Source organism: Hemicordylus capensis, chromosome 15 (assembly GCF_027244095.1).
Source record: "Hemicordylus capensis ecotype Gifberg chromosome 15, rHemCap1.1.pri, whole genome shotgun sequence".
NCBI classification, from domain to species: Eukaryota; Metazoa; Chordata; class Lepidosauria; order Squamata; family Cordylidae; genus Hemicordylus; species Hemicordylus capensis.
The window spans coordinates 17,547,506-17,575,214 of NC_069671.1; the positions used below are offsets into that span (position 1 = coordinate 17,547,506).

Here is a 27,709-nt window from a genome sequence, read left to right on the forward strand (position 1 = left end):
CCTTCCCTTGCCATGGGGGCAGAAGAGTCGCTTTCGCACACACTCCGCAAGTTGCGATCGGCACGTTGTTTAGACGCTACGAGGACTGATCTTGAACTCCAGAGGAAGCTGGCAATAAAAATGGGTGTCTATAAAAAGAAACATGTGGTCAGGAAATGGTTTCCTCCTCTGAGTCAAAGCAGAGCAAGTGTGGAGTCAGAAATTCCAATCTAGAAGGGCCAGGAAGGATTCCAAGATGACTGAACCATGTGGTGAACAGTACTATCCACCCCCACCCCCCCAAGCCCTGCTTCCACCTTGTCCTCTTGGCCTCCTTTCCTTTGGGATTCTGACCAAAAAATGACACGATATTGCTGGCTCTGGCTCTGAACTCTGAGTGAGGCTCTTTCCTCCTGTATTCTCGCCTCTCCTCTCCCTTGCCAGGTAGGTTCCTTTGCTCGGCATGGCAGAGAGGGTGGCCACTTAGCTCCAGGGGTCTTGGCCACAGTGCCGGATTTAGGCACAAGCCAAGTGAGCTACAGTTTAGGGCCTCACTTTATGAGGGGCCTCTGAATATCAAAAAGTGACCGAATTTCAATTACACGATGGGTTGGAAAATAAAGGAGAAAGGCAAAGGACTCCAAAATCGGCATTAGCGTTGCCTTATAAGTGAATAAGACACAAATATACAGTCATTTGCCATTTTTGAGTTTATAAAAATGTGCGGAACTAAGTTATATCGAGATTTTATTACACCAGGGCCTGGTTTAGACCAGCGCCTGTCATCACAGTGAGAAGCAGCATTCAACTCTTCAGATTAAAACTGCTGAGCAGTGCGGCAAGGGATGGCGAGTGACACACCAACACAGGACTTCCGGCCCGTTTGGCGATTCGATGGGGCCTTTTAAGCTTGACGGAGCTTAGGGCCTCAGCTTGTCATAATCTGGGCTTGCTCAGTCAGCTCATAATCACCTGAGTTTTAATAGATGCATTCATTTTTTACATCGGTGTTAACGCTGAAAAAGAATAGCATCGTTTTCCTTGTTGGCAGATGATGTGCAAAGGTCACAACAGGCAGGAGAACATGGGAGAAGAGCTGGTCTTGTGGTAGCAAGCATAAACCCGCACTGGTTTGCAGTCACTCCATTCATTCATTCATTCATTTGATTTCTATACGCCCTTCCAAAAATGGCTCAGGGTGGTTTACACAGAGAAATAAATAAATAAATAAATAAGATGGATCCCTGTCCCCGAAGGGCTCATAATCTAAAAAGAAACATAAGATAAAATGTCACTGGAGGTCCTGTGCTGGGGGTGGAGAGGGCCTGGTGTCTGCTGGTGTCTATCTGATGTTTCTTTTTAGATTATGAGCCTTTTGGGGACAGGGATCCATCTTATTTATTGATTATTTCTCTGTGTAAACCATCCTGAGCCATTTTTGGAAGGGTGGTACAGAAATCGAATGAATGAGACCACTTCATCTCGAAGAGACCACGTTACTCCTTTGCTGATAGAACTACACTGGCTGCCAATAGGTTTCTGGGCAAAATAGAAAGTGCTCTTTATAACCTATAAAGCCCTAAACGGCTTAGGCCCTGGGTATTTAAGAGAATGTCTTCTTCATTATGAGCCCCACCACCCATTGAGGTCGTCTGGAGAGGTCCGTCTCCAGTTGCTGCCAGCTTGGCTGGTGGACCTTCTCGGTTGCTGCCTCGAGACTATGGAATGCGCTCCCTACTGAAATATGAACCTCCCCATCTCTGACAATTTTTTAAAAGCACCTGAAAACCCACCTCGCAGCCAAGTTTTTCCGACTTTTTACATTTCTAAGTTTTAATCTGCTTTGACTTTTAGATTGTCTAAATTGTTTTGAGACTTTTGGGTATGTTTTGACTTGTTTTGTGTTATTGTTAACCGCCCAGAGACGAAAGTTTGGGCGGTATACAAATTTAATAAATACATACATACATACATACACACATTCATACATACATACTGCTGACTTGAACTCCACTGTCTTGTCCTTGCAGACCACAACTCTTTCCTCTGGATCCTACACCTTGTCACTCTAATTCTTTTCTAAGGGTGGAGTGATACCCTCAGGACACTCCCTTCTCCTGTGCTCTCTTGGTTCTTTCATCTTCCTCCCACCACAAAGTAGCTCGTACAGGGTGCAGGCTTTTCCATCTATGAAGATTACATCTTAAAGCCAACCTTTACTTGCTTTTGACCTTCAGCAGTTATCTCCAGGTCTCCTCCCTGAGCTCTGTTCTCACCAAACTGGGCTTATCTGCTAAACAAGGGGTTGGCTTGAATCCTCCCTTGCAGGATACTTGTCTTCCTCATTTAACAGTAATGTGAACCACTCTGCCATCTCCTCCCTGTGTGGTAGGTTAGGCTGAGAGAGAAAGAATGGTCCAGGATCACCCAATGAACTTTATGGCTGGATCAGGATTTGAACATGGGTCTCCCTGATCTGAGCCACCGAATGGTGCAGCGGAGAAGTAACTTGCCTAGAGAACAAGAGGTTGCCAGCTCGGATCTCCGCTGGTATGTTTCCCACACCTATATTGGGCAGCCGTTATGTAGGAAGATGCTGAAAAGCATCATCATAATCAGATGGCCGTGGTCAACCCCTCCTGTATTCTACCAAAGACAACCACAGGGTTCTGTGGTCGCCAGGAGTCAACACTGACTTGACGGCACAACTTTACTTTACCCCTCTGATCCACATCTCTGTCCATTGTACCACATTGGCTGCATTTGATGTAGAGAAAGACCAATCTCTTAATTTCAAACCTGCAAGCATCTTTAACCTCCTGTTTCCTCCCAAAAACCTCTTCATGAAGAACATGTTCAACTTGTTTTTCCCCTCTGCAGCGACGCCTGTGATATATAGCTGTGTTCTAACCCCATGAAAGTAGAATCGGCAGAATGCAGGTTTGTGAAATATTTGCGCCTGTTCAGCGTTTACTGCCATGTTGCAGAGGGCAATATTTCACTACAAAACAACCGCTTTCCTCCCTACAACCCTCCCCGCTTCAGAGGCAATGAGTCTTTCCTCTCAGTATGCCCCTGACCAAATGCACAGGGCATGGCATACGTTTAGGGTCATGGGAGGGAAAGAACTGGGAATGATAAAATGCAAGTTGGACAAAGTAGAACCAATTAAAATGTCAACCTGTAGAAACTTCCCACTGTAAGCCATTTTTGGATGCAGATTGCATAAGGGAGTATCCCAGATCCAGAAAGCAGAAAAACCAATTTGTTTTTTCTTCATAGAACTCTGACACCATTCCAGTTTTATTGGGTACCAGATTTCCCCCCCACTTGGGTTCATTTAAACTGCTCATTGATGTTTGATGGGCTTGTAGTCTGGCCAAAAAGAAGAAGAAGCCCTTCAGAGAAAAATAAAAAGAGAGGGAATATGTTAGATTATTCTGTTCCTTTCAGTTTGCTGGTGTTCTTGCTAAACTATATTATTATTATTTATTATTATTTATATTTTCTATCCTGCTCTTCCTCCAAGGAGCCCAGAGTGGTGTACTACATACTTAAGGTTCTCCTCACAACAACCCCGTGAAGTAGGTTCGGCTGAGAGAGAAGTGACTGGCCCAGAGTCACCCAGCTAGTATCATGGCTGAATGGGGATTTGAACTCGGGATATCAGGAGGAAGGAACTATAGGGATAATGCAATACTCAGCAGAGATTGTGAGCTAATATGCATCCCATAAACTGGTCAAATGGGGAGGAGAACTTGTCTTGTTGTCTTCCCTGGTTTGCATATGAATGTGAGGCTATCTGTGAGCACTGTAAGATATTCCCCTCAGGGGATGGAGCCAAGAGCAGAAGGTTCCAAGTTCCCTCCCTGGCAGCATCTCCAAGACAGGGCTGAGAGAGACTTGTCTCTTCTTCCTTGTAGAAGCTGCTGCCAGTCTGTGTAGACAATACTGAGCTAGATGGACCAAGGGTCTGTCTCGGTATAAATCACCTTCCTATGTTCCCAAGAGGCACTTTTTAGAGTGGTGGCATTCTTATACTGGTAGAGGCTCTCTTATACGCAGTGGCTGACATTCTGACTGATGCTGTGCTTGTGCAAGGATGTAGCGCTAGCATAAGGCGGTGCTAGTTGTGCCAAATTGCATTCCAGGCTAGTATTGCACCACTGCAAACACGTTTACACTGGCACACAGGATGCACAACCTGTGGCATGCCTCGTCTATTCTGCAGGGGAAGTTGCCCCTTTCAATCTCTCTGGTGTTCAGGCAGGGAGGAGGAGCCTGAGAATGGTGGGTGGAGCCTGGAGGTACTTAAGTCCTCAGTCCACCTCCTCACTGGGAGCTCTCCAGGGTGCTGCAACAGTGACTGCCTTGCCTTGCCTGCTTCAATTTCTGGAACAGGACAAGTGGGGGATAGGGTTGCCAACTCTGGTTGAAGCTATTCCTAACACATTCTGCCCCTCACGATATCCCCCAATACATCCCATCATTTCAGGCCGTTGAAACCTCTGGATTGTTTTCAAGAGTCATCTGGAGATGGAGGCTGATTCCTGAAGATTCCAAGCAAGCCCTGGAGGCTTTGCAGCCGTAGACATTAAATAGGTAGTGGGTTGATTGGACTGGGGAAGGTTGCAGAGGCCATCGTTCAGTTGTCAAACACATACCTTGCGGGCAGGAGGCCCAGGGTTCAGTTCCTGGTACCGCCAATTAATCAGATCTGGAAAAGGCCTCTTCCTGAGGTCCATACAATTGCTGCCAAGTGGAACAACACAGAGCCAGATAGACCAGTGATCTGCTTCCAGGGCACTTCTGCCAAGCTCCCTCTGCCCAGAAAGTCTTTGATAGTGGAAGATTCTTCATGTCATGAGTGCCACTGGTTGGAGACGTGACTCCATAGCAGGGCTGCTCAATTTCAGCGCTGCTGCAGGTGTTGGCCTACAACTCCCATCATTCCTGGCTATTGGCCACTGGGACTGGGGATTATGGGAGTTGTAATCCCCAAACAGCTGGGGGTGTGTGTGCAAAGTTGAGCAGGCCTGCTCTATAAGCATCAGCTCTCAGCATCGACAATTCCTATTGGCCACTAGGGGTATTAGGAATCCCCCTTGTTATCTTGTATCTCTGCCCCCATGTCCTCTCGTACCATGTCCTCTCGTAGTGAAGCCCATCTAGTCCAGCCTCCTGTTTCCCACAGTGGCCCACCAGATGCCTCTGGGAAGTCCACAGACAAGAGATCAAGGAGTGCCTTCTCTCCTGCTGTTGCTGGGACTTAGAGGCTTCTTGCCTCTGAGGTTGGAGGTGGTCTATAGCCATCAGTTTAGTAGCCGTGGATAGACCTGTCCCCCATGAATTTGTCTAAGCCCATTTTAAAGGCATCCAGGCTGGTCACCACATCCCATGGTAGAGAATTCCATTGGTTAATTATGCACTGTGTAAAAAAGTGCTTCCCGGCACAGGGTGGGGGGAAGGAACCTGCCTAGAGATCAGGAGGCTATTGGTTCAAATCCCTGCTGGTATGTTTCCCAGACGATGGGAAACACCATATCAGGCAGCAGCGATATAGGAAGGTGCTGAAAGGCGTCATTTCATACTGGGCGAGAGATGGCAATGGTCAACCCCTCCTGTATTCTACCAAGAAAACCACATGGCTCTGTGGGCACCAGGAGTCGACACCAACTTGACGGCACAATCTTCCTCCCTTCCCTTCCTTTTGTCGGTCCTAAATTTCCTGGCAGTCAGTTTCATGGGATCAGTTCCATTCTTCTAATTGGTAGACTGACACTCTTAGGGCATGCCGTTCTTTGTCGTTCTCTCTGTTTCCGCCTCCTCCCTTCCACCTTGAGGTAGCTAATTCAGGGCTCAGGCTTTCTATCCAAGTTTGTAACTTCTGCAGATAAAGCTTTACTTGGGTCAGCCTTTAAGCAATTGTCTCCAGACCTCCTCCTCGAGCTCAGTCCTTCTCATCAAACTGGGTTTCTCTGCCCAATTGGGAGTAGATTCAAACTGGGCCTCCAGTGGCGTGGCTGGGTCTAGCATCATGCCTAGACCATGAGTCTGGTCCTTTCGAGGAGGGAATGCAGCCCCATCCAAAGCAGATTGCACTGGAGGGAAGCATCCATCCTCTTGTGCACCATGCCAGTGAATGTAGACGGGAGAGCGAGTGAGCACATGATGGAACAGATGGAAAGAGACAGACATAAAGAAAGAGAGGAGAAATTTGCATGAGGGAAACTGGCAGGGAGGCTGGAATGCTAAACACTGTGGGCTGGAGGAGGCAGAACAAGGCCAGAATGAGTCATGTAATTGCACTGCAACAATCCATTTCGATGAGCAGCAGAGAGAGAGAGGGAGCGACCTGTTCCTCACCCAGCTGAGCACAGGACATAACAGTGCCGTAGCCTCGTTCCCTGCCGGGTTTCTGGAAGGTGCCTGTCACCTAGAAATGTTCTCTATAGAGGAGCTGCGTCTTCTCTGGATTGGACAGAGAGCGAGTGCACGGAAGGCAACAGGAAGCTAGGATTCAAAACAAGTTGTGGGATGGGCTGGAGGAGGGAATCCAGAGCTACAGGGATGTTTTTTCTATATCTGGCAGCTTCCTGCTTGAATTGAATCGCTGGCCACTCAGACATGACTCTTTCCTAGGCGGAAAGTACTGCAAGAGTGTTTCATTGAATTAAAATTAGATCCGGTGGCTTACCTGAGCAGTGGCCAATGCCCAAAGTGGAACACCTGAAATCAGAAGAACAGGTTCAATCCAGAGAAAATTTCCAAACAGATTCTGCGTTTCTGAATAATTCTGCTTGGGAAAATCGTGGCAGTCACACGCCGATCATCACTGACTGTACATATGCTGGGAAGTGGCAACCCCTTGTTGGCTGGTAGATTTCGGGCAGAAGAAGAGATCCATGGGGCGTACTTTGGATGTACATGGAACAGCATTTGCGTTCTGTTCGGAGCTTGTTCCGTCGGAAAAACCAGTCAAGCTGGTTGTTCTGATGGAACAAGCTTGGAACACTTGATATGTTCCGAGCGCCATTTTGGACTCCAAAATAGTGCTCTTCTGGCTCTGTGCATGCACGGCAGCCATTTGCATGGTGGTGCTGAATGGCTAAAATAAAATTTTAGCCAAACCTAAAATTCGGAAACATCTGCTTTGCATACAGATTCAGTCCCCGGTTTCTCCATGCAAGGCTGGGAAAGACCCCTGCCCCAAACCTTGGAGAATTGCTGCCCGTCAGGGTAGTGCTGAGCTAGATGGACCAATGGCTTGTCTGGTATAAGGCAGCTTCCTATGTTCCTATGTAATCCCCATAACTGAAAAATTTTATATTTTTGGAAATAATGGAAGAATTGCCTTTTTTTGTTTGTTTGCTTCTTAGTACCAGAAGCCCTCAGTGCAAACATAAACCTGTCTGGCACCTAAGCAAGGGATAATCATAAGTCTATATAAAATCTCTTTGCTCACCATTTTGTGATATTTTAGTGGGTCTTAATAAAGTTATTACCCTGTTTTGGCCTTTGGAATTGTGCTACTTTAACTTAGGGTAATTCCTATTCATGCCTACTGTTGGTTTTAGTCCAAAATGATCATGAGTGCTTTACAGATCAAAAAGAGAGCATGTTTTCTGTCCACATGGCCTTACCCCCAAAGGGTTGGGTGCTTTGGGGTGGGTTTAAAATTTTCTCTCTCTCAGAAACGCACTTATTTAAATTCAAAGCCTACTCCATTCCTAAGTCTTGGAGTGAAGAACAGTAAAATTAGAAAAACAAATATGCATTGGAGCCAATTAAGATGCTGGGCAAATAGTTACACAAGAAACTTTACAAGTTCAGATTTGTTTTACAAGAGACTAATAAGGATTTCAAAGGGCGGGATGGGGGAGAGAGAAGCATACCTTGTAGTGAAAGGAAGAAGAAAGTGGCACAGACTGAGCAAATGAACAGACCTTCCCCTGTGTCAGGGAAAGGATCGTGTTCTTTAACAGAACACAGTTCAACAGATAAAGCATTCCCTATCACAGCCCCACCATGTTGGGGAAATTTTGCCTCTAGGGGTTCTGCCTATGCTGCTGCTGCTGTAATGCAGCTATAATGCACTTATTGTATTCATGTTTTAATGGCGGGGTTTTCAACCTTGGTCCCAGTGTCCTTTCTAACAGGGATTCTCAGATGTTGCTGACTACAACTCCCAGAATCCCCAGCTGCAATGGCTTTTGCTCGGGGATTCTAGGAGTTGTAGTCAACAACATCTGGGAATCCCTGTTAGAGGGAACACTGCTTGGGTCCCCAGATGTTGGACTACAACTCCAATAATCCCCAGCCACAGGGAGGAGTTGTAGTCCAACAGACCCTAGATGGAGAACCCCTGTTTTATTCTGGGCTGGTTCTCAAGATCAATGTAATGCAGTTTATCAGGAATGTATAGGTTTCCACCACTCATGTGCTCCTTTGGAGCATGTCGAGAGAACTCAGAAAACGTTGGCTATTTCCACTTGGCATCAATTCGTGCCAAACTGACATCGAGCCGAGATTGTCAAGCCAAGTTCAGATCTTGCTTATCTCAACTTGATGTCAGTTTGGTGTGATGCCAAATGGAGATTGCCAACATTTTCTGAGTAAACTAACATCCCATCTGTTTTCATCTATGATGTTGAGGGCCGCCTTGGTACCTTGTTGTAACAAGGGAAAATGTTTTTAAATAAAAGAAGTAAATATAATGCAGGTTAGTGGGTATCAGGAACAGGGCCTTTTCAGGGGTGACATCACAGCTGTGGAATTCCTTCCCTGGGCAAATAGGCTGGGCCCCTACTCTGAGTGCTGTGGGGCAGATTTAAAACATGTTTATATTTTGCTTGGCTTTTAATTGATTCCGTTATGGTGCTGTTTTAATAGAATTCTGTGCTTGCTGGTTTATTTCTAGTTTTGAAATCCTTGATTTCTATCACTTGTAGTTTCTTGTTATATTTCTTTATTGCTTTTCTCTTTGTTCACCACCTTGGAAGAAAGTTGCTTTCAGAAGGTGGTATAAAAATATATGACATAATTTAAAAAAAAATATTGTAAAAATGTAGGAGCCCTACATGCAAAAAGTGACACTGTGAATCAGGGAAACTATGGCCAAGAGAAAACAGAATAGAGAACTTTGGTCTCCAGGTGAGTGGGGAAATCTTCACAAATGACCTGACACATTAAGACACTGCATACTGGATATTAAACACCCAACGTCCCTATTCCCTGTTTCTGTAGCAGTATTTCATACATCATAAATTTCACAGAGTTCTTTTCCCCCAAAAGCGTTTTTTCCATATGGCCAGCTATTAGGTTTCAAAAGCCATTTTGCTGCTTTCACTTTATGCAACCCATTCCTTTGCATGTTTCCCTGACACTAAGTCTGACTGCGTTGAATAAGGCTTACTCTTAAGTAACTGTGCATAGGATTACAGCCTTTGCCTCGAATTTTCACTTTTTTTGTTTTGTTTTAAAAGCTGTGTCATGTTAACCTTGTGACTCCATTGCATGAAATGGGAGCACCATCTGCAAACTGGGCAAAAAGGCACCTTTTAAAGTGGCAATTCTCTTATAGGAACATAGGAAACTGCCATATACTGAGTCAGACCATTGGTCTATCTAGCTCAGTATAGTCTTCACAGACTGACAGCAGCTTCTCCAAGGTTGCAGGCAGGAATCTCTCTCAGCCCTATCTTGGAGATGCTGCCAGGGAGGGAACTTGGAACCTTCTGCTTTTCCCAGAGTGGCTCCATCCCCTGAGGGGAATATCTTACAGTGCTCACACTTGTAGTCTCCAATTCACATGCAACAAGGGCATACCCTGCTTAGCTAAGGGGACAAGTCATGCTTGCTACCACAAGACCAATTCTCCTATTCCAGCATAGGGTTTTTGCAGTAGCTGTTGCTGGTGTCTAGCTTCTGTTTCTTTTTAGAAGGTTCCCACTTTTGGGAGCAGGAACCATCTTGTTCCTTTTCTCTATGTAAAATGCTTTGAGAACATTTTTGTTGAGAAGTGGTATATTAATAATAATAATAATAATAATAATAATAATAATAATAATAATAATATTGCTCTGCACCCCCGCAGTGATGTAGGTAGGCTATACCTCCCTCGCAGCTCAGGTGGAAGAGGAATGTTGCAAGTCCATCAAACAGTAGAGGAGGAGAAAAGAGGCCTTGAAGAATATATAAAGGACAGTGAATAAGATGCACTTAAAATGGTCAATAATGAGAAACTATTAAACACCAATGAAACACAGCAGGCCTACAAGAAAGAACAAGTCAAGAACCGAGCAGAAAAAAATGGAAAAATAAGCCACTGCATGGTCAATATTTGCACAATATAACTGGAAATTATTATTATTATTATTATTTTAAAATAAATAAATAAATAAATAAAACAGACAATAAAATTAAACCAATTTAAAATACAGATAAAAGCTCCAAAGTGTAAAACTTTAAAGCTACAGATTAAAAGCCTGATTAAACAGGTATGCCTTCAGATCTTCCTTTAAAAACAAAGCAACCCACCCAACATAGGGCACTATAATTTCTAATGGTTGCTTGATGCCTTGCTGATGCCAAAACAAAGTTTTAATCTAAGAAGAAGACAAAGAGGATTCTTCATCCTTTATGAGCCATCCCGAGATTTACAGGCCAGTTTTTAGCTCTGTGATCTGCATGCCAGGAGCTGTCTGTTTCACAAGTGCCACGTATAAGGTATTACCTGAGCGGTTGCTTCGAATGTACTTCGCCCACCTGGCCATCCTCTCTTAGCAAATGAGGACACGGCCTTGACTTCATAAGGTCAAGCGTGTGGTGTGCTCATGCATGAGTGTGTCTCTGTTTCTCTGCATTCCTGGATGTTGGCTAGAAGTGCCCTCTTTCAGCCTGCCTCCCACTCATCCTAAGAGTGAGCTTTTGGCACAGAAGACATCCTTCGTAGCATCACAAGCCAGATTATAGTGATTTGTTTGATGCTGGGAAACCACGACCCAACAGGCCCAATATCTGCCTAGAGGGCTAGCAGGAGCCTGCTATGGCATTATTAATTGCTGTGGAATTTCAGGTAGGGTGATCATACTTGAATGGAGCCCAGGGCTTTTGCATTCTTAGGAAGCTGCCTTACACAGAGTCAGGCCCTCAGCCTTTCTAGCTCAGGGATGCACAACTTTGGCCCTCCTGCATATGGTGAGAACTACATCTGAGGAACATAGGAAGCTGCCACATACTGAGTCAGACCATTGATCCATCCAGCTCAGTATTGTCTTCACAGACTGGCAGCGGCTTCTCCCAGGTTGCAGGCAGGAGTCTCTCTCAGCCCTCTCTTGGAGATGCTGCCAGGGAGGGAACTGGGAACCTTCTGATGCTCCTCCCAGAGCTAAGGGGAGAAGTCATGCTTGCTACCTCAAGACCAGCTCTCCTCTCCTTCCCCCAGCTTCTCAGAGAAGGAGACAATCTGGGAGCAGGGAATGAAAAGCAGCCAAGAGGTTTGACGATGGATAGCAATATGGAGACTAGGCTCGCTCCACATGACTTGTTTAGGGATGACCAGGCGTGAGCACTGCCCATGAGAGAGGAGAAAGACCAGAAATACTGTAGGGACACACTTGTACAAACCAATTCAGGGGCTGCTCCGATGGTGGTGATGGGAGGGACCTTGGGTTCTGCTGGCACTCCAGTAACCTGCTCAGGGGCACATCTAGGCCATTTTAATGCTCGGACTGCCCCTCTCTGGCACAAGGCACCCCCCCCCCCGGTGTGAGTCCCCCCGCAACCGACCTCCTGCTTTGGGGGCCTCCTGAACCTGCCCCGCTGCACCAAACATTCCTTAAAAAAAAAACTCCCAGCCTCCATGCAGCCGAGGGGTGTGCGCGCCCAGTGTGCGCGCGTCTCTAACAAACTGCGAGGTGCGCTTGTGCAGTTGTGAGACCTGTGAGAGCACGGGCTTGCGACGAGCTCTCGCAGCTGCACAGGCAGGCCTCGCCTTTCGTTAGAGACGCTGGGCTGGACGGCAGGCCCTGCGTCGCTCTCTGGTCGCTGCAGCTGCTGGCGGGGGGTGGGGGGAGGAGGGCTGCTGGGGGACTGCCCCGAGCGGCTGCAGTCTGCCGCCATAATGCAGGGAAGGAGGGAGCATTCGGAGGTCCCCCCGCAGGTGGCCAGGACCAGGCCAGATCCCCGCGGCCCGGTCCTAAGAGCCCCTCTGAATCTGCTACCAGCAGCAAGTATCCCAGGAAAGGACCACCTCTGACCATTGCTAGGAAAATGCAAGGGGTTGAGGCGGCCTCACAGCAGGTGAGCAGGGAGGCCAACAGAGGCCCTGGTTCAGCCCGCCGCCGCCCCCCCAGCCACGTCCTAACCCTGCATCTGACGTCAAACGCGGGGGGCATGGTTCTGCTCGCAAATGGGGCCGCGTGCCCCGTTTGCAAGCAAAATCCAGCCAGCGCCACATTTGCAGCACGGCCAGAAGCGGCTCTCCCCGCCTTTAGGCTCTCCCTGCGCCGGACGTCAGGTGCAGGGGGCGTGGCTGGGGCGTGAGACGCGGCCCCTGAGCCTGGCGGCCTGGGTTCTTTGAACCCACCCGCGCTATGGTGGCTTTGCCCCAGCTTAGAGTTTCTTGACAGGGGAACTTTTCGGGCTTACGGGCAGGGCTTGCTCCATTCACCAGCCCTGCCCTAGCCTAGCTAACCCTGCTGCTCAGCCCGAGTCCCAAGGCTCCTTCCACTCCAAGTCTCCCCTCCTCCAGAACTGGAACCTCCTTACCAACCAGGCCTCCCTTATATAGCCCCTGAGAGCTGGATCAAGTCTTGCAAGATCCCATCACTAGATCTTGCAAGAGCCGCTCCCGATCCTGCGAGGCTTCGTCGCCTCTTGACGGCAAGACCATACCTCCCTGCTTAGGCCAGTGGCCATGCCTCTGTGTGGATGTCCTGGTGTCTATTTCCTCCTCCGCCCAATCAGGACATCCCGGCAAGACTCGGGTGGGAGAAGCCCTATCCTGGAGCTTGCTACATTTCCCTGTGGCGGTCGGCTCTGCCTTGGGGGTTCCCTGACACGCAGATATAAGAAGACGTCCCAGTCTCTCTTGGGGGCCATGCGTCCTCTCCTTCTCCATCGTTTGTGAATGGGAGCTTTCCTCCTGGGGCAAAGAGTACTTGCTGAGGAATCAGACCAAGATCAGGAGCACACTGGGGGCAAAGGATTAAACCCCCTCCCATGCACCGTGGTCCAGATCCGGATTGGGTCTGCTTGCGTGTGCTATTGACATTTTTGTTTAAATGAAGGTGTCCCCAGCTGAGGACTGGAGCTGGTGAAGGCAGGTCCTGCCCAAAGGTAGGTGTGGCTTGTCAAGCGGGAAATTGTGGTCTCAGGAGGAAGATTTAGACCCTTGGCTCTTATAGGGCCTGTAGATAGGGATAGGAAGCTGCCTTATCAGAGTCAGAACACCGGTCCATCTAGCTCAGCATGGTGTACCCTGACTGGTAGCAGCACTCTGTTCATCCTGCTGTTCAGTCCCCGTTCTCTTCAGGTTAGAGAGGAGAGCTGGTCTTATGGTAGCACGTAGCAAGCATGACTTGTCCCCTTAGCTAAGCAGGGTCCACCCTGGTTGCATATGAATGAGAGACTAGACGTATGAGCACTGTGAGATCTTCCCCTTAAGGGATGGAGCCGCTCTAGGAAGAGCATCTCGGTTCCAAGTTCCCTCCTTGGCAGCATCTCCAGGATAGGGCTGAAAGAGATTCCTGCCTGCAACCTTGGAGAAGCCGCTGCCAGTCTGTGAAGTCAATACTGAGCTAGATAGTCCAATGGTCTGACTCAGTATATGGCAGTTTCCTTCCTATGTTCCTATGTTCCTAAGCAGGTGTTCTGCCACTGAGTCCCAACCCCTGTTATCCCTTCCTGTCTGACTGACTATCGGATGGTGTTTGCTACTAATTTGTTTAAACTGCAGTATTGTCGTATTTTTTTAAAATTGTGTTTTTATATTGTATAGCACCTTGAGGCCATCTGGCAAAAGGTTGCTTTATAAAGGCAACCAATACATTATCTGCACTTTGAAAACACAAGGGCAAGACCTTTTCTACTGAACAACTAGAGTCAAGAGTGTTCTGGAAACACTTAGTATATTATTATTAATTTCTCAGTTGGTTGTTCATGAGGTCGGCTCTGCGCTTTGCAGGTCGCTTTACCATGATGTCATGTTAGCAAAATTCACTTTTAAATCAACCTGAATTTGTTTAGCAAGCTGAAGAAGCAAGTCTTTCCAACGGAATAACAGGCAGTACCGATTTCCCCCCCCCCTCTCTTTCTCTAAATTTGTTGTTGTTCACTCTATTATCTGGTTCTTCTTTGAAGTCATTTGGATTTCTTGATGTCTTTGTTGCGTTTGAGTGTCAATTTCCCACAAATCTGGAAACCACACAAAGATATGCATGGAGGTGCAGTCACAGACATCTGTGGGAGAGCCCTCACCACGGACTTGAAAGCTACTTTATTTCATTAGAAATCAGAAAATGCTGTTTAAGAATATGCAGGCAGCTGACGGCTTGTTTTTTCTGGGGGTGGCAATTTAAAAGGGAGAGTTTGCATCCTCCCGGACGCAGACAGTCTTGCACTGAAAAGATCCATCTGTACTAGAAAACCCTGATTTGACAAGCAGCCTCTTCCTGGAACATACTCCTGGAATCCTGGGAGAACAGGATGAGGCCGTAACTCAGTGGAAGAGCATCTGAGGTCTCGGGTTCACTCCCTGGGAGCATGGGAAGTGAGCTGGTACCACAGCCGGCTCAATACCCAACTGAGTGTGACATGACACCCCTGGTTTAATCCATCCGGGGGTTGCCTGGTGTTTTACACCAGCCTGTGTCAACTCCCAGGGCTGATAACATGCTGTTCCAAAGCCTTATTAAACACACATATTTATTATGCTTTTGTATTGCAAAAATAAGGAACTCTCCCGTTCTCACCCATATGGCTGTCAGTTATGATTTGCTGTCAGTTACTACGCTGCACTGCTCCTCCTCGGAAGCAAGCGCGTCTGCCACCAGCCGCCTTCTTCATTTGGGGTGGGGGCAAATGTCATCTCTGCCCCAAATCCTCCTCCTGTTCCCTGAGTTGCGAGCGGGAGGGCAGGCTCAATAAAGCAAGTCACACTTTCGCCCCTTTCATTTGGTTCTTGACACAGGATCAAAACTGCATGTTTTGATAATTAGGAGTATACGGTTGGTGGGCTAATAAAATTTTGATTTGATTGATTGATTGACAATGGCAAGGGGGCAAGTAAGATCTTCTAACAATGTTCTTCCTAAGTTCTCATCCAGCATATGAAAAGTAGCTGATTTGCAGGAGGAATCTTAAATACAGGCCTAAAGAGCCACTGGCAACATTATTTTATTTTATTTTATTTTATTTTATTTTAACATGTATATGCCGCTCTTCCTCCAAGGAGCCTAGAGTGGTGTACATGGTCAAGTTTATCCTCACAACAACCCTGTGAGGTAGGTTAGGCTGAGAGAGACGTGACTGGCCCAGAGCCACTTGGTGAGTTTTGTTGATTGGTGATTTTGATTGGTGATTTGTTGATGGTTGATTTTGTTGGTTGGTTGGTGGTTGGTGATTTGGATTCGGGTCTCCCCGGTCCTAGTCCAACACTCTAACCACTACACTTCCTTCATTACCATGTTGATATTGCTAGTAATTACAAAGTACTTACAAATGTCAAAAGTTGATGCAACGAAGAATGCTCCCCACCCCCCTCCCCCGGGTATTTGGCAGATATAAATTGATTGATTAAAAACTTGCCTGAGTTTGTATGTTTTTGAGCTATTTGATTCAGTCATTTAGCCTTTGGGGCTGTTTGATTACAAATAAATATGCATAAGTGAATACTTATTGTGATCTGCGAAGGAATGTGGATGTGATTAAGGCATTTATTTGTCATGTTATACGTTTTATAACAAAACAAATCCTTTCCTTGCAGGGGTTAAAAGATTAAAATAAAATGAAACGCCCCTTCCAGTTTTGCTTTCCCTCACAACCTGTGATGCTCATTGCTAAAGTCTGTCAAGTGCTGTCGCTGCCAGTCAGTGTAGGTAATCCTGAGCTACGTGGTCCAAGGGATCGGGGGAAAGACTGTGGCTCAGTGGAAGAACATCTGATTTGTACACAGACGGTCCCAGGTTCAATCCCTGGCAACATCTCCAGGTGACCCTGGGAAAGACTCCTGCTTGAAACCTTGAAACCCTGCTGCCAGTCTGTATAGACAAGATTGAGCTAGAACATAAGAGCAGCCCTGCTGGATCTTATGGCTCCAGATGCCTCTGGGAAGCCCACAGGCAAGAGCTGAGGGCATGCCCTCTCTCCTACGACTGCTCCCCTGCAAATGGTATCGAAATGCATCTTGCCTCTTAGGCTGGAGGTGGCCTATAGCCAATTTTTTAGCTAATTTTATTACTTTTATTGTATCTGTGTCTATCTTACTGTTGTGAGTCGCCCCGAGCACTAGTGCACTGGAGGGGCGGGGTATAAATATTTTAAATAAATAATAAATATTCAAATTGTTACACGCTGTCACAAATGGTGGAAGGATGGGAGAAAGCAAACTACTATTTTATATACCATTGTCCATGTACATGGAGTGGTGCAAAGAATAAAACCCAAGCCTTGTTATTATACTGGTTATAGACGGAATACGATTGAAACTGAAGTGAAATTGAATTGAGAACCGGTCCCTGCAATGAGGAGCTTAAAATCTAGATAACGGCAACCGAGGAAGGGCGGGGAAAATATGTGAATGTTTTACTTATGTGTACTTAAGCCCAGCCACACAACCCGAAAGGATATTCGGAAGCAGTCAGTCTCAAACCTGGCACCTGTCTCTTCTGGTCCCTCACACTGCTTCCTTCGGAACTGTGCCTGTGATGCAGAGCGTGAGCCAATTAAATCAAACCAATTAAAATCTGTTACAAGTCGTGCTTTGGCTTAATTAGTCATGATTGATCAGCACTGTGTGGTGTCCAGTGGTGGACATTCCATGGGTTTAAACACAGATCTGGATCCACTTTTCCTTCCCCCTTTTTCTTTCTTGCCCATTGATCTTGCCTTCAAAAGAACTCAGGGCAGTATTCATGACTTATCCTCACAACTCTGTGAGGCAGGCTGCAAAATAGTAACTGCCCCAAGGTTGAGCCGGGGGTTGGCCTAGAAGACCTCTTTTGGCTCTAACATTCTCAGACTCCCTTCTCTGTATTAGGAATTTTGACCTCAACAAATAAAAAGCACACAGTGAACTTTGTGGCAATTCAAACACGCTGTAATCCTGACCATATTTACCTGGGACTAAACCCACTGAACATACACTGGGGCTTATTTTTGAGGAAAACATGCTTCAGATTGTGTTGTAAACCCAATATCTGCAGTAGCTGCACCAATGCTACGGCTGTCCTGCCCCATGGAAGCCCACTGTTTTTTCTCAGTTTTAAAGCATTGGGTCAAGACTGCCTTGTTTTGTGGGTTCTATAGCCTGGAGTAAGATTTTGGTTGCGGGAGTGGGTGTGTGTGTGTCTGCTGCCGGGTATAGTTAGCTGAATTTATTTTGTTGTCCTTAATATTGTTTGATAGTATTCGTGTTTGGAATACAGTACATGATTATTTTGTTTAATGTTTCACCAAATGGAATTGTCCCATTTGCTAAGCAGGGTCTGCCCTGGTTTGTATTTGAATGGGAGATGACAGGTGGGAGCACTGTAAGATATGGGGCCATTCTGGGAAGAGCACCTGCCTGCTTGCATGCAGAAGGCAGCATCTCCAAGATAGGGCTGAGAAAGACTCCTGCCTGCAACCTTGAAGAAGCTGCTGCCAGTCTAGGTAGACAATCCTGAGCTAGATGGACCAAAAGTCTGACTCAGTATATGGCAGCTTCCTATGTTCCATTTACTATGGGGTTTCCCCTTATAGTTTATATTATAAATAATAATTATATTATATTATATTATTTAAAACATGCACACCCTGCCCCTCCAGCGCACTACTGCTCGGTAGTACAACAAAAAAAGTAATAAAATCAACCAAGTTAAGCAAACAAGTTAAACAGTGAAAAACCACAACCATTACCTTGGGTACCTTTTGTAGAAGAGCCACTTTTATAATTTATTTATTTAATAAATTACGAAATAAAATTCCACCACAAAGACACTTCATAATGTATAAGAAACACCTCCTGGCCACCACACCACTGCGCCGAGAGAGAGCGCGAGCGAGAGCCCGCTGGATCTTTTGCGCATCCCGCTACGGCGGGGGTAGAGCCGGCGGGCCAGCCGCCCCGCCTCTCTCCTCGCCCCGTCCCTCGGCTCCGCAGCGCCCCCCGGTGGGCTCCGTCGCGGGGCCTGGCGCGCGTGCGCGCAAAGGAGGGAGGGAGCGCCCTCGCCGCCGCGCTGCCCTCCTCCTTGCTCCCCCCTCCCCGCCTGCCGGGAGACCGCCCCACGTGGCCCGGGCCGGGCCAATGGCGAGGCGCGCTGCCGCTGGCGGCCGCCATTGCTGTCAGAGCGGAGAGAGGGAGGGAGAGTGGATGCGTGTGCGAGGCGGCGCGGAGCGGGAGCCCGCCGAGGAGGGGGCGACGGCGGCGGCGGCGACGACGACGGCGAGCGGGAGGAGGCGGCGGCAGCAGCAGCAGCCACAGCAGCCCCGAGGCAGAGGAGGCCGCGCTCGACCCGCCGCCTGAGGGGGCCCGGCCGCCGCGCGAGGGCCAGGGCCGCGGCCAGGAGGCCTCTGCCAGGAGAGGGACCCACCCGGCGGCGCCTGCTCGGAACCAGCCGCCGCGCGTCACACCCTCCGCCGCGCACCGCTTGCCGTCGCCGCCCGCGTCTTTTTTTTTTCCTCCTCCCCTTTTTGGCCCCCACCCCTTCCTCGCCTCCGCCTCCTCCTCCTTCTCCTCCTCCTCCTCCTTGGCCCTTGGGGTCTCGGCTCTCCTTCCCTGCGCCCCTGGCGAGCGGGCGGGCGCTTTAGCCAGGGGGAGCCCGGCCCCGCCCGCGTTGTGTGGCCGGGGCGGGCGCACCAGCGGCGGCGACCCCGCCGTCGTCTCCTCCTCCTCCCCCCGCCGCCGCTCCCGCCTCCGATCCAGGGAGGAGAAAGGGGGGGCCTTGCAGGGAGCGCCCCCCCCACCAGGCGGCCCGCCCCCCTCCCTCGGCAGCGCCTCCCCCCTCCATCCCCATCGCCTTCCTCCTCCTCCTCGTCAGACATGCCCCGCTCTGGAGGCCGGGCTCGCCGAGGAGGATCATGACTGCGGCGGCGAACGGGGCGAGCCTGGAGGACTGTCACTCCAACCTCTTCTCCCTGGTGAGTGCGGGCTGGCGGGGAAGGGGAGGGGGGAAGTTGGGGTGGGGGGAGGTCCAGCGGCGGCGGCGGCCGCCCCCCTTCCTCCTCCAGGGCATCCCGACTCGCGAGGAAGCCCTGCTGCTGCCGCCGCAGAGCCTGGGCTTTCTCCCCGCCGGCCTTGCTGGGGCTCGGCCTGCGGCAGCCTGGGCTCGGCCAGGAAGGGCTGCCTCGTCTCCTCTTCCAGGGGGGTCTCGCACCCCGTGTGGGTGCGAGGTGGCGGCGCCTGGCGGGGCAGAGCCCCTGACGGCTGGCGGCCGGGCCCGGTCTTGGCAGCAGCAGGCCTGTGTGTTGATGGGCGGCGGGGCGGGCGGGGAGAGAGAGAGAGGGAGGCGAGGTTCCTGGGGCTTGGCCGGGTGGGTGGGTGGGTGCCTGGGCCCTGCTGCTGCTGCTGCTGGGGGAGAAGCCGGTCTCCACTCCAGGCCCAGCTCGAGGCCTGCTGGTGGCCGTGGCGGTGCCGCCGCCGCCGCCTCCCCGGTGAGCCGCTGCGCGCTGGCCCGGCCTGGCAGCAGCAACTTCGCCGCCCTTTATGGCTGGGACTTGACACCCCTCCTCCTCCCCCTCCCCCCCCGCTCTCTGTTTTGGCCCCACCCCTCGTCTCCTGGCTGGCATCCCCCCCCCGACTTCTCTCTCTCCCCCCCCCCCTTTGCAAAGCGGACGATTGCGCCCTGCAGGGAGCAGCCTCGCCTCGCCGCGCTCCAGCAGCCTCGGCCCCTCTCGTTCTCCCGCGAGTGGAAGGAAGCAAGGAAGGACCACCCTGCGGGGGTCCCGCGATCCGAGGCTGGGTGCATGGCGAGCTGGCCGGGCTCGCCCCGCCCTCCCCAGCCGCGCGGGCCACGCGACCCTCCTCTGCGGGGCTCGCACTCCGGCCAGGCTGGCGACCAGCTGCAAACGTCAGCTGGCTTAGCCCCTGCTCGGGTGGCCCCGATCGCTGCTGCTGGGGCCGCGGGGGAGGCTGGGGAGAGAGCCTGCATCTTTTTTTGTGTGGGGGTGGTGTCTCGAGAGCGTGCCCCCCCCCCTTTCCCTTGCGCTGGTCTCGTCCTGGTAATTGACCACTTTCACTCTCCGCTTGGACTGCTGAGCTGAGCAGCGCTTCAAGGGTCAGCTGTTCACACTGGCAGCGACCTATGGATCTTTTCAGAGGAGGTCAGCTGAGCCACGCAGAAGGCCAACAGTTGCTTTTCTGACCGGATCCCTGTTGATGTTCTCCCCGATCGGTTTCTTTAGAAAAGGAAAGTCTTGAGTTGAGGTGCTTTTCTCTGCTTGGTCGGCAGCCCCGTGGTGTGGATTTATTTCATCATGGGCTTGTTTACAACTGAAATAGTAGCAAATGATGCATTGAAACTGTGTGGAGCCTCGCGAGTAAGAGAACAAGCGCTGAGCACAATAACTAGTGGCCAGGGCAATTTGCCACTTTCCCCTGAGACCGGTTTGATAAGGAGTGTTCCTAATGCTTATGAATATGAAAGACCACCAGATTGTTTATATCAGTGGTCTCCAGCTGTTGGGTTGTGGCAGTCGACTGAATTGCTCCCTAGTCTAAGGTAGGTCACACTGGTGGCACCACCATTATTGTTATTTTTTATACCAGAAGAAAGATGGGGTGAGGAAGGGAGAGAATAAGAACAGTGTGGTATGGTCAAATTATTAAGAGGGTCCTATGTTACAGGCTGGGATTAACAGTGGTTTCTAGTTCCGGGGAAAAAAAGAATGTTTGTCTGTGTAACTCTACTATATGTAGTATTATGCCCTTTATTATTGCTGCCTTTATTGCATTTCCCTGCCTGATTGCTGCTTGTGGTTTTAGATAAATTTTAATAGTTGAGTTGTTTCCTCAATCTTTTTTAAAAATCTCTTGGACTTGATAGTTGTTAAACCTTTTGATATGATTGTGGAAGGGCTACGTTGTTTAAACTTGCTTCCTTGCTAGCCTTTGCTGTGTCTCTGCGATGGATTCCAAATATGACTGGTAGTGGCTTGTATAGGGCATGCTTTCAGTGCTGAAAGCAAACAAAGTCATACACAAACTGAGCAATAGAAATGGAGTGGGTTTGGCAAGGAACCTAATGATCAGCAATTAACTTGAGAGTCACTAGGGGTGTGTGTGTGTGTCTGTCTGTCCAGTAGGAACTCTATGTATATAACTACACTTAAACTAGACAGCTTGCTTTAAAAGAGAGCCAGCGTGGTGTATTGGTTAGAGTGCTGGACTAGGACCGGGGAGACCCGAGTTCAAATCCCCATTCAGCCATGAAACTAGCTGGGTGACTCTGGGCCAGTCACTTCTCTCTCCGCCTAACCTACTTCACAGGGTTGTTGTGAAAGAGAAACTCAAGTATGTAGTACACCTCTCTGGGCTCCTTGGAGGAAGAGCGGGATAGAAATGTAGTAGTAGTAGTAGTAGTAGTAGTAATAAAATGTCTAACTGGATTTGATGGCACTTGACTACTGCATGCAGAAGCACAGTTCACTGATAGAAGCAGTGTCCATATCATGTTAGACGGAAGTTGCTACCACTGCTGTTTAGAATTGGGGGTGTCAAACAGTGTTCCCTCTAACAGGGTTTCCCAGATGTTGTTGCCTACAACTCCCATAACCCCCAGCCATTGCAGCTGGGGATGCTGGGAGTTGTAGTCAACAACATCTGGGAAGCCCTGTTAGAGGGAACAGTGGTGTCAGTGTGTGGAACAGCCCTATTCTATGCCTGATTCAGGGTTTAGAGTTCAGTGGGGTCTGCTTCTTGGTGACCCACATGTTGTGCAGCATAACGTGGGCAGTGGAGCTCCACCAGCACTGCTACGGGCTTGTAGTAGCCAAGTGTCGGCACTATTGTGCAAGAGCACAGATACTTCAAGTAGGGCGCTTGCAATCTGGAAGCACGGGTTGGGTCGGCAGTGTGTTGCTTGACCATCAGCAACGTGTTTCTGATCTACCTAGCACTTCCTTGTATGGGGCACTGCTTGATATGATCGGGGGACGCACCAGTGGTGTTGCGCTCTTGTGCCCGATCACCAAGCAAAAGTGCAACACCACTGGTGTGTCCCCGTGGGCCTGCAACAGCCCAGGTGGATGGCAGTCTGTCTGTGTCATGCTGCACAGCATGTGTGCCACTCTGTTTAGGATTACAGCCTTAACATTGCTTAGTATGTGTAAAAAATGTTAAAACTTACCCTTAATAGAGCTCTTTTCATACTGACTTCTTGACCTCTTTAAAATGTGACTGGTCTAAAATAAGACCCTCCAGTTTGCCTTAAAAAGTGTACTTGTTTTCAGCATCATCCAGGATGAAACAGAATTTGTGTTTAACTGCAGTTGCTAACAGTGTGAATTTTAGAGTATAACATGGGATTGCAGCAACATTAATTCTTTAAAATATGCCTCCTTCTTATTTAAGAAATGTGCCATATAGCCTGATCTTGCGCATCTTTACTCAGAAGTAAGTCCCACAGTGAGGCTTATTCCTAAGTTAGTATGCATAGGGATTGTACAGCCTTAAGCTTTTTTGGGTTTATGGAAATTACTATGCCTCTTAACCTTATTTATTGCACAGATAATCAAGCATATGGAAATGAGGAAGAATCATGCTGCAGTTGCTAATTCCCAGGGATTTAGTTGTTTCTATATATACAAGCATATGGCTGCTACCAACCGCCATGATAAAATACTAATGGACTCTTGACTTCAGCAGTGAGCATCAAAACTTGCATATTTTTCTAATCTTATACTGCGTGTGTGTGTGTGTGTGTGTGAATATGTTCATGACAAGGAACTCCGTAATAGTAACCTGTTTCAAGAATCACTTAAAAGCACGGTCACTAAATATGAATGATTAATAGAAAATACAGTAAAAACTATATAGTGCTACATGCATGGTGATTTACTAGGCTTTTAAAGCTATGATCAGAAGATTTACCATTTATCTATAAGCTGTACTTTATCTAGATAGTATAATAAACCACTGGTACTCACATTGCTAGATTGATTTTTTTAAATACTGCAGTGGTATAAAAGGAAATGCATTTTCCATTGCATGTTTAGTCTTCCTGTTGATGAGACTGGGAGACCCTTTGCTTTGGGGTCTCTGATTGTGTCCAACGTGTCCAATCGAGCCCTGTTAAAATAATGGGATTTGTGCCATTCACTTCAACATGATAGAGATCTCATCTACTATTTCTGTACAATTAACAAAACAAGTGGGGCAGGATCCAGATTAGTCATGACTAAGCACCATTGAAATATGTGCTAACGATAAATCATGACTAACTTCAGTCCTATTCAGATTATTGGGACTTAGATTGAACTCTGTTCAGTGCCTTGTTGCTATTTGACAAAGCAGCAGTTTTAAAAGCAAATATTATGTAAAAGCAGTGTTCCCTCTAGCAGGGATTCCCAGATGTTGTTGACTACAACTCCCAGAATCCCCAGCCAAAAGCCACTGCAGCTGGAAGGCTGGGAATTGTAGTGAACAACATCTGGGAATCCCTGTTAGAGGGAACAGTGTGTAAAAGCTGCCTATTTGTTGATTTGTTCAGAATGTTTGTATAAGAACTGGTTTCTTTTTAAAATGTTTTGATTTGCACATAGTTAATAGATTTGTGCAAAAAGATTCAGGGGTTAGGAAATAAGTTGTACTTATTTCCAGTATGAAATGCAATCCACAGTGTGTTAATTGTAATATTTTTCTTGCTCTTTTGGAGCAGAATGCTGTACAAAAGTTGATTGTGATTCCAGAAGGGAAATGACTGATGTGATGTGTAGATGCTGCTTTTCACTGGGTTTTCAGGATCATGCTACTGTTAACTTAAAAAAAGAAAATAGTGTGTCGAATGATCCCCCCCCCCGGGATAATTTCATAATCTTGTAGGAAGAGCAGGTTTCCAGGTTTTATTTACTGAAATGCAGATATTTGAGTTAAATAATGGCAGCTGAATGATGTGCTGTGTAAAACATACAGTGATGTAACTTACTTCTGTTTAATTTAGCTCTGGGTGCTTTTACATCATTAGAACTGTTCTTGCCCAGTAACATTTCCAATGGCTGCATTCTTGTTCAGAAGTGGCTTATGTCTCATTGAAGTCAGTGGGATTTAACGAGTTAAACTTCCTGTAGCTTTGCTGTCTGTTTTGGGAGGAAACAATTTGATGTAGGTTTTTTGTACTTAACAGCTTGTAATCAATTAAGATTATTTTGATATCTGTATAGAGGGTGCTTCCTTGAAACTGTGTGATATACTTTGTTAGAGCTGTGGAACTTGGTATTGCAGACTTCCCTGGTATGAATAAGACTAGTTACATGACTTTTCAGTCTCTAAGATGCTTCCTTTTGTTTACATGCCCCCAAATAAGTAATCCAAATATCAGCCTGATTATAAAATATATGCTGTCTGTGAATTGTCTGGTGTAAAATCATTTGGATCATTGCCATGAATGCAGTGATGATCTATTGCAGGAGTGCACAACTCTGGTCCTCCAGGGGTTGGACTACATCTCCCATCATCCCTAACCAGTGGCAGGATGGGAGTTGTCATCCAACAGTAGGAGGGCTGAAGTTGTGTAGCTCTGATCTATAGGGACAGGCATTTGGGGCCTGGAGCTCAGTCCAATGCAAGGGGCTTCTTACCTAGTCCTCAACATAGACCCAAAGGTCTACACTCTGTACTTCAGTAGTCGTCTTTTGTATGGGTTTGGGGTGTAGGCAGCTAGCTCTTTAATGTCTCTTTCCACTGTCAATAGCAACAGAGGCATTGACAGAACACGGCCTTTTAGCACTTCAGCTGCTGGCCAAGGCACAGGCAAATATGGATGAGCAGCTAAGATGCACAAGGAGAGAATTCTGCTGACATCCTTTGGCAGGGGCTGGGGGGTTAAAGAGAGAGTGCTTGTGCCTTGGTGTGAGTTGCTGAGGTATGCAATAAGTGGGTGAGGAAGAGCTTGGCAAAAATGTCCATTGCTCTTCACATGGCGTGAAGGAGTCTTTTGGGGTCTCTGTTCACATGGAGGTGAGTCAGTAGGTGGACCCAGGTCTGCTGACTGCTGAGGCCTTCCTTAATTCAAGTCCCGACGGACCAGGAGTGTAGAGCCATGTAGGAGGACACGCTGAAGAGGACACGAATGTTTGACGAGGGAGATGAGACCACTCCCCGCCCCTTAGTTTATTGTGTATCTTTACAAGTTGAAAAAAGTACCTTGCTGCTTATAAGTTGTGCTGGTTTATAACTCTTCTCCCCAACCCTTTGCTATACACTTAAAGTATTAATATGTGGAATATCTCTTCATCTCAGTTAATCTGTGCTGGATTTTACCTTCAGCTTGATTTGGAGAGGCTCCTGCTGGGTGTTGATCTGAGAGGTTTGCTAACACAGTCTGTTCTTGCCATGGTGGTGTCATGGGTATATGAAGATGCAGAGCGAAAAAGCAAATGCCAGTATCAGAACTGCTCGATGATACTGAGTGCAGGCTTCTCTAAAAGGTTCTGAGAAGGTTGTTGGCTGGCTGGCAAGCCTGTTTCAAACTCTCCATGAAGGTTTGGGTGTTTGTGCTTCAGTTCCCTGGTGGGATCTGAAATGCCAGCGTAAGCCCTGGCAGTGTTGTGTTTGCAATGGCCTTCCACAGGTGCCTGCAAATAGTGATCAGAGATATGTGGCCCCAATCCAGGTGTGCAGAAGAAGCTTCCTCTTGAACACAAGAGCCGCTAGAGTATTGGGCTGGGGGATGCCCCAAGAGAGGCCTCTTTAGGAGGATTGGTGCTGGCACCTGGATAGGTTCTCTTCTGTTGAATATCCATCTGCTGCATAGTAACTTCTCATTATTAGATGGGGAAATACGATCCTGCAGGCTTTGTGCAGGCTGCTCTCATTGAGGGCTGTCTTCTTGTTAAGTGGTCGTTTTATGGAAACTACTCAGAGATCAGAAAGATTTACACTTATAAGTGCGGCTTTGTTCATGATTCTATGGCAGCTAGCAGTAACATCTGCTGTCCCTTTCCCCCTTTTTATATAATATATATGACTATTATGGCTTTGTGGTAGCGCATGTGTGTGTATAAATAAATGTAGGTAAAAAGAAACAGTCTAGCTTGGAGTTTGCATCTGTCTTACCTTGACTGCCCCTCCTTCCACTATCAGATTCTTTTGGACATTCTGTAAGAAATTCTGAGCCCAAGAGGGTTGTAAACCTGTGATAGTATCAGTGAGAGCAAGTATCATGTTGCTAGTGTTAAAATGGTTTGGTTCCTGCATTTTTTATCTATATTGACCTCTGAAAACATGCTGCATTGCAACAACTTAGAAAGCTGAGTAAAGGGGGTTGGGGAGATTTCTCTGGGAAGTGAATGAAAGACTTCAGAAGAATGTCATATTTTCCAGTTTTTAATAAAGAGTGCATGATAGAAGAGATGAGCTTCATTGGCCATTTGCTTTTTGGCCTTTGTATGGGATTTGAATGTCTTTATTGCTTGTGATTTCAGAGGGACTTGTTGGGATTGCAGTATTAGTGTTTAGGAACTCTGTAACCCGAGTCTGAAATTCAGTAATAGGAAATCTCTGGTTTAAGATGAGAGTTTAGGATGGGCTTACATTTTCATTTGTGCTCTAAAGAGCATGGAAATTCCAGGTTAAGGTTCCCATCTTAGCTTTCGTGCCATAGAAGCTGTAGCGACTTTGTAAAGTGGAGGGGTTTACCATTGCCATGGAACCACCTAATGGCGCAGTGGGGAAATGCTTGACTAACAAGCAGAAGGTTGCTGGTTCGAATCCCTGCTGGTTCTATGTCGGGCAGCAGCGATATAGGAAGATGCTGAAAGGCATCATCTCACACTGCATGGGAGGAGGCAATAATAAACCCCTCCTGTATTCTACCAAAGAAAACCACATGACTCTGTGGGCACCAGGAGTTGAAATCGACTTGACGGCACACACTTTACTTTCCCATTGCCATCTCCTGTGCAGTATGAGATGATGCCTTTCAGCACCTTCATATATCGCTGCTGCCTGGTATAGGTGTGTGGTCTATAATGATGGCTTTAGAAATGAAGCTCCATGCACTCAAACGTTGCCATGGTTCTTCAGCTGGACATTGGGCTGGGGAGGGATGCATCCCGGCAGACGTTCAACAGGTGCAGCTTCCCCAATCACTTTCTAGGGATGCCCCTGATGAATTTTTGCAAGGTACAGTGCTACCCCGAAAGACCACCTATTTACCTGCAGTCCTAAAATCTGCAATAGATTCAGTAGGCCATTTCAGTCCTGGAAACTTGTTCTGACGGCACCAGGCAAAGTGTGGGTGCATGGAGCCCCATTTCTAAAGCCAGCATGATATATGAGACTGTACAAAGTCCTTACAGCTTCTGTGGTGAG

At 47.8% G+C, this 27,709-nt stretch overlaps 1 protein-coding gene across 1 annotated transcript in view; it reads left to right on the top strand.

Moving 5' to 3' along the window:
• The first annotated feature begins 19,187 nt into the window (after nucleotides 1-19,187).
• The window catches only part of MED13L (mediator complex subunit 13L), a 129,061-nt gene continuing 120,539 nt past the window's right edge, over nucleotides 19,188-27,709 (top strand). The window contains exon 1 of the mRNA XM_053279918.1: nucleotides 19,188-19,320. Coding sequence (XP_053135893.1) covers nucleotides 19,261-19,320 — 60 coding nt within the window. The 5' untranslated portion in view covers nucleotides 19,188-19,260. The remainder of the gene's footprint in view (nucleotides 19,321-27,709) is intronic.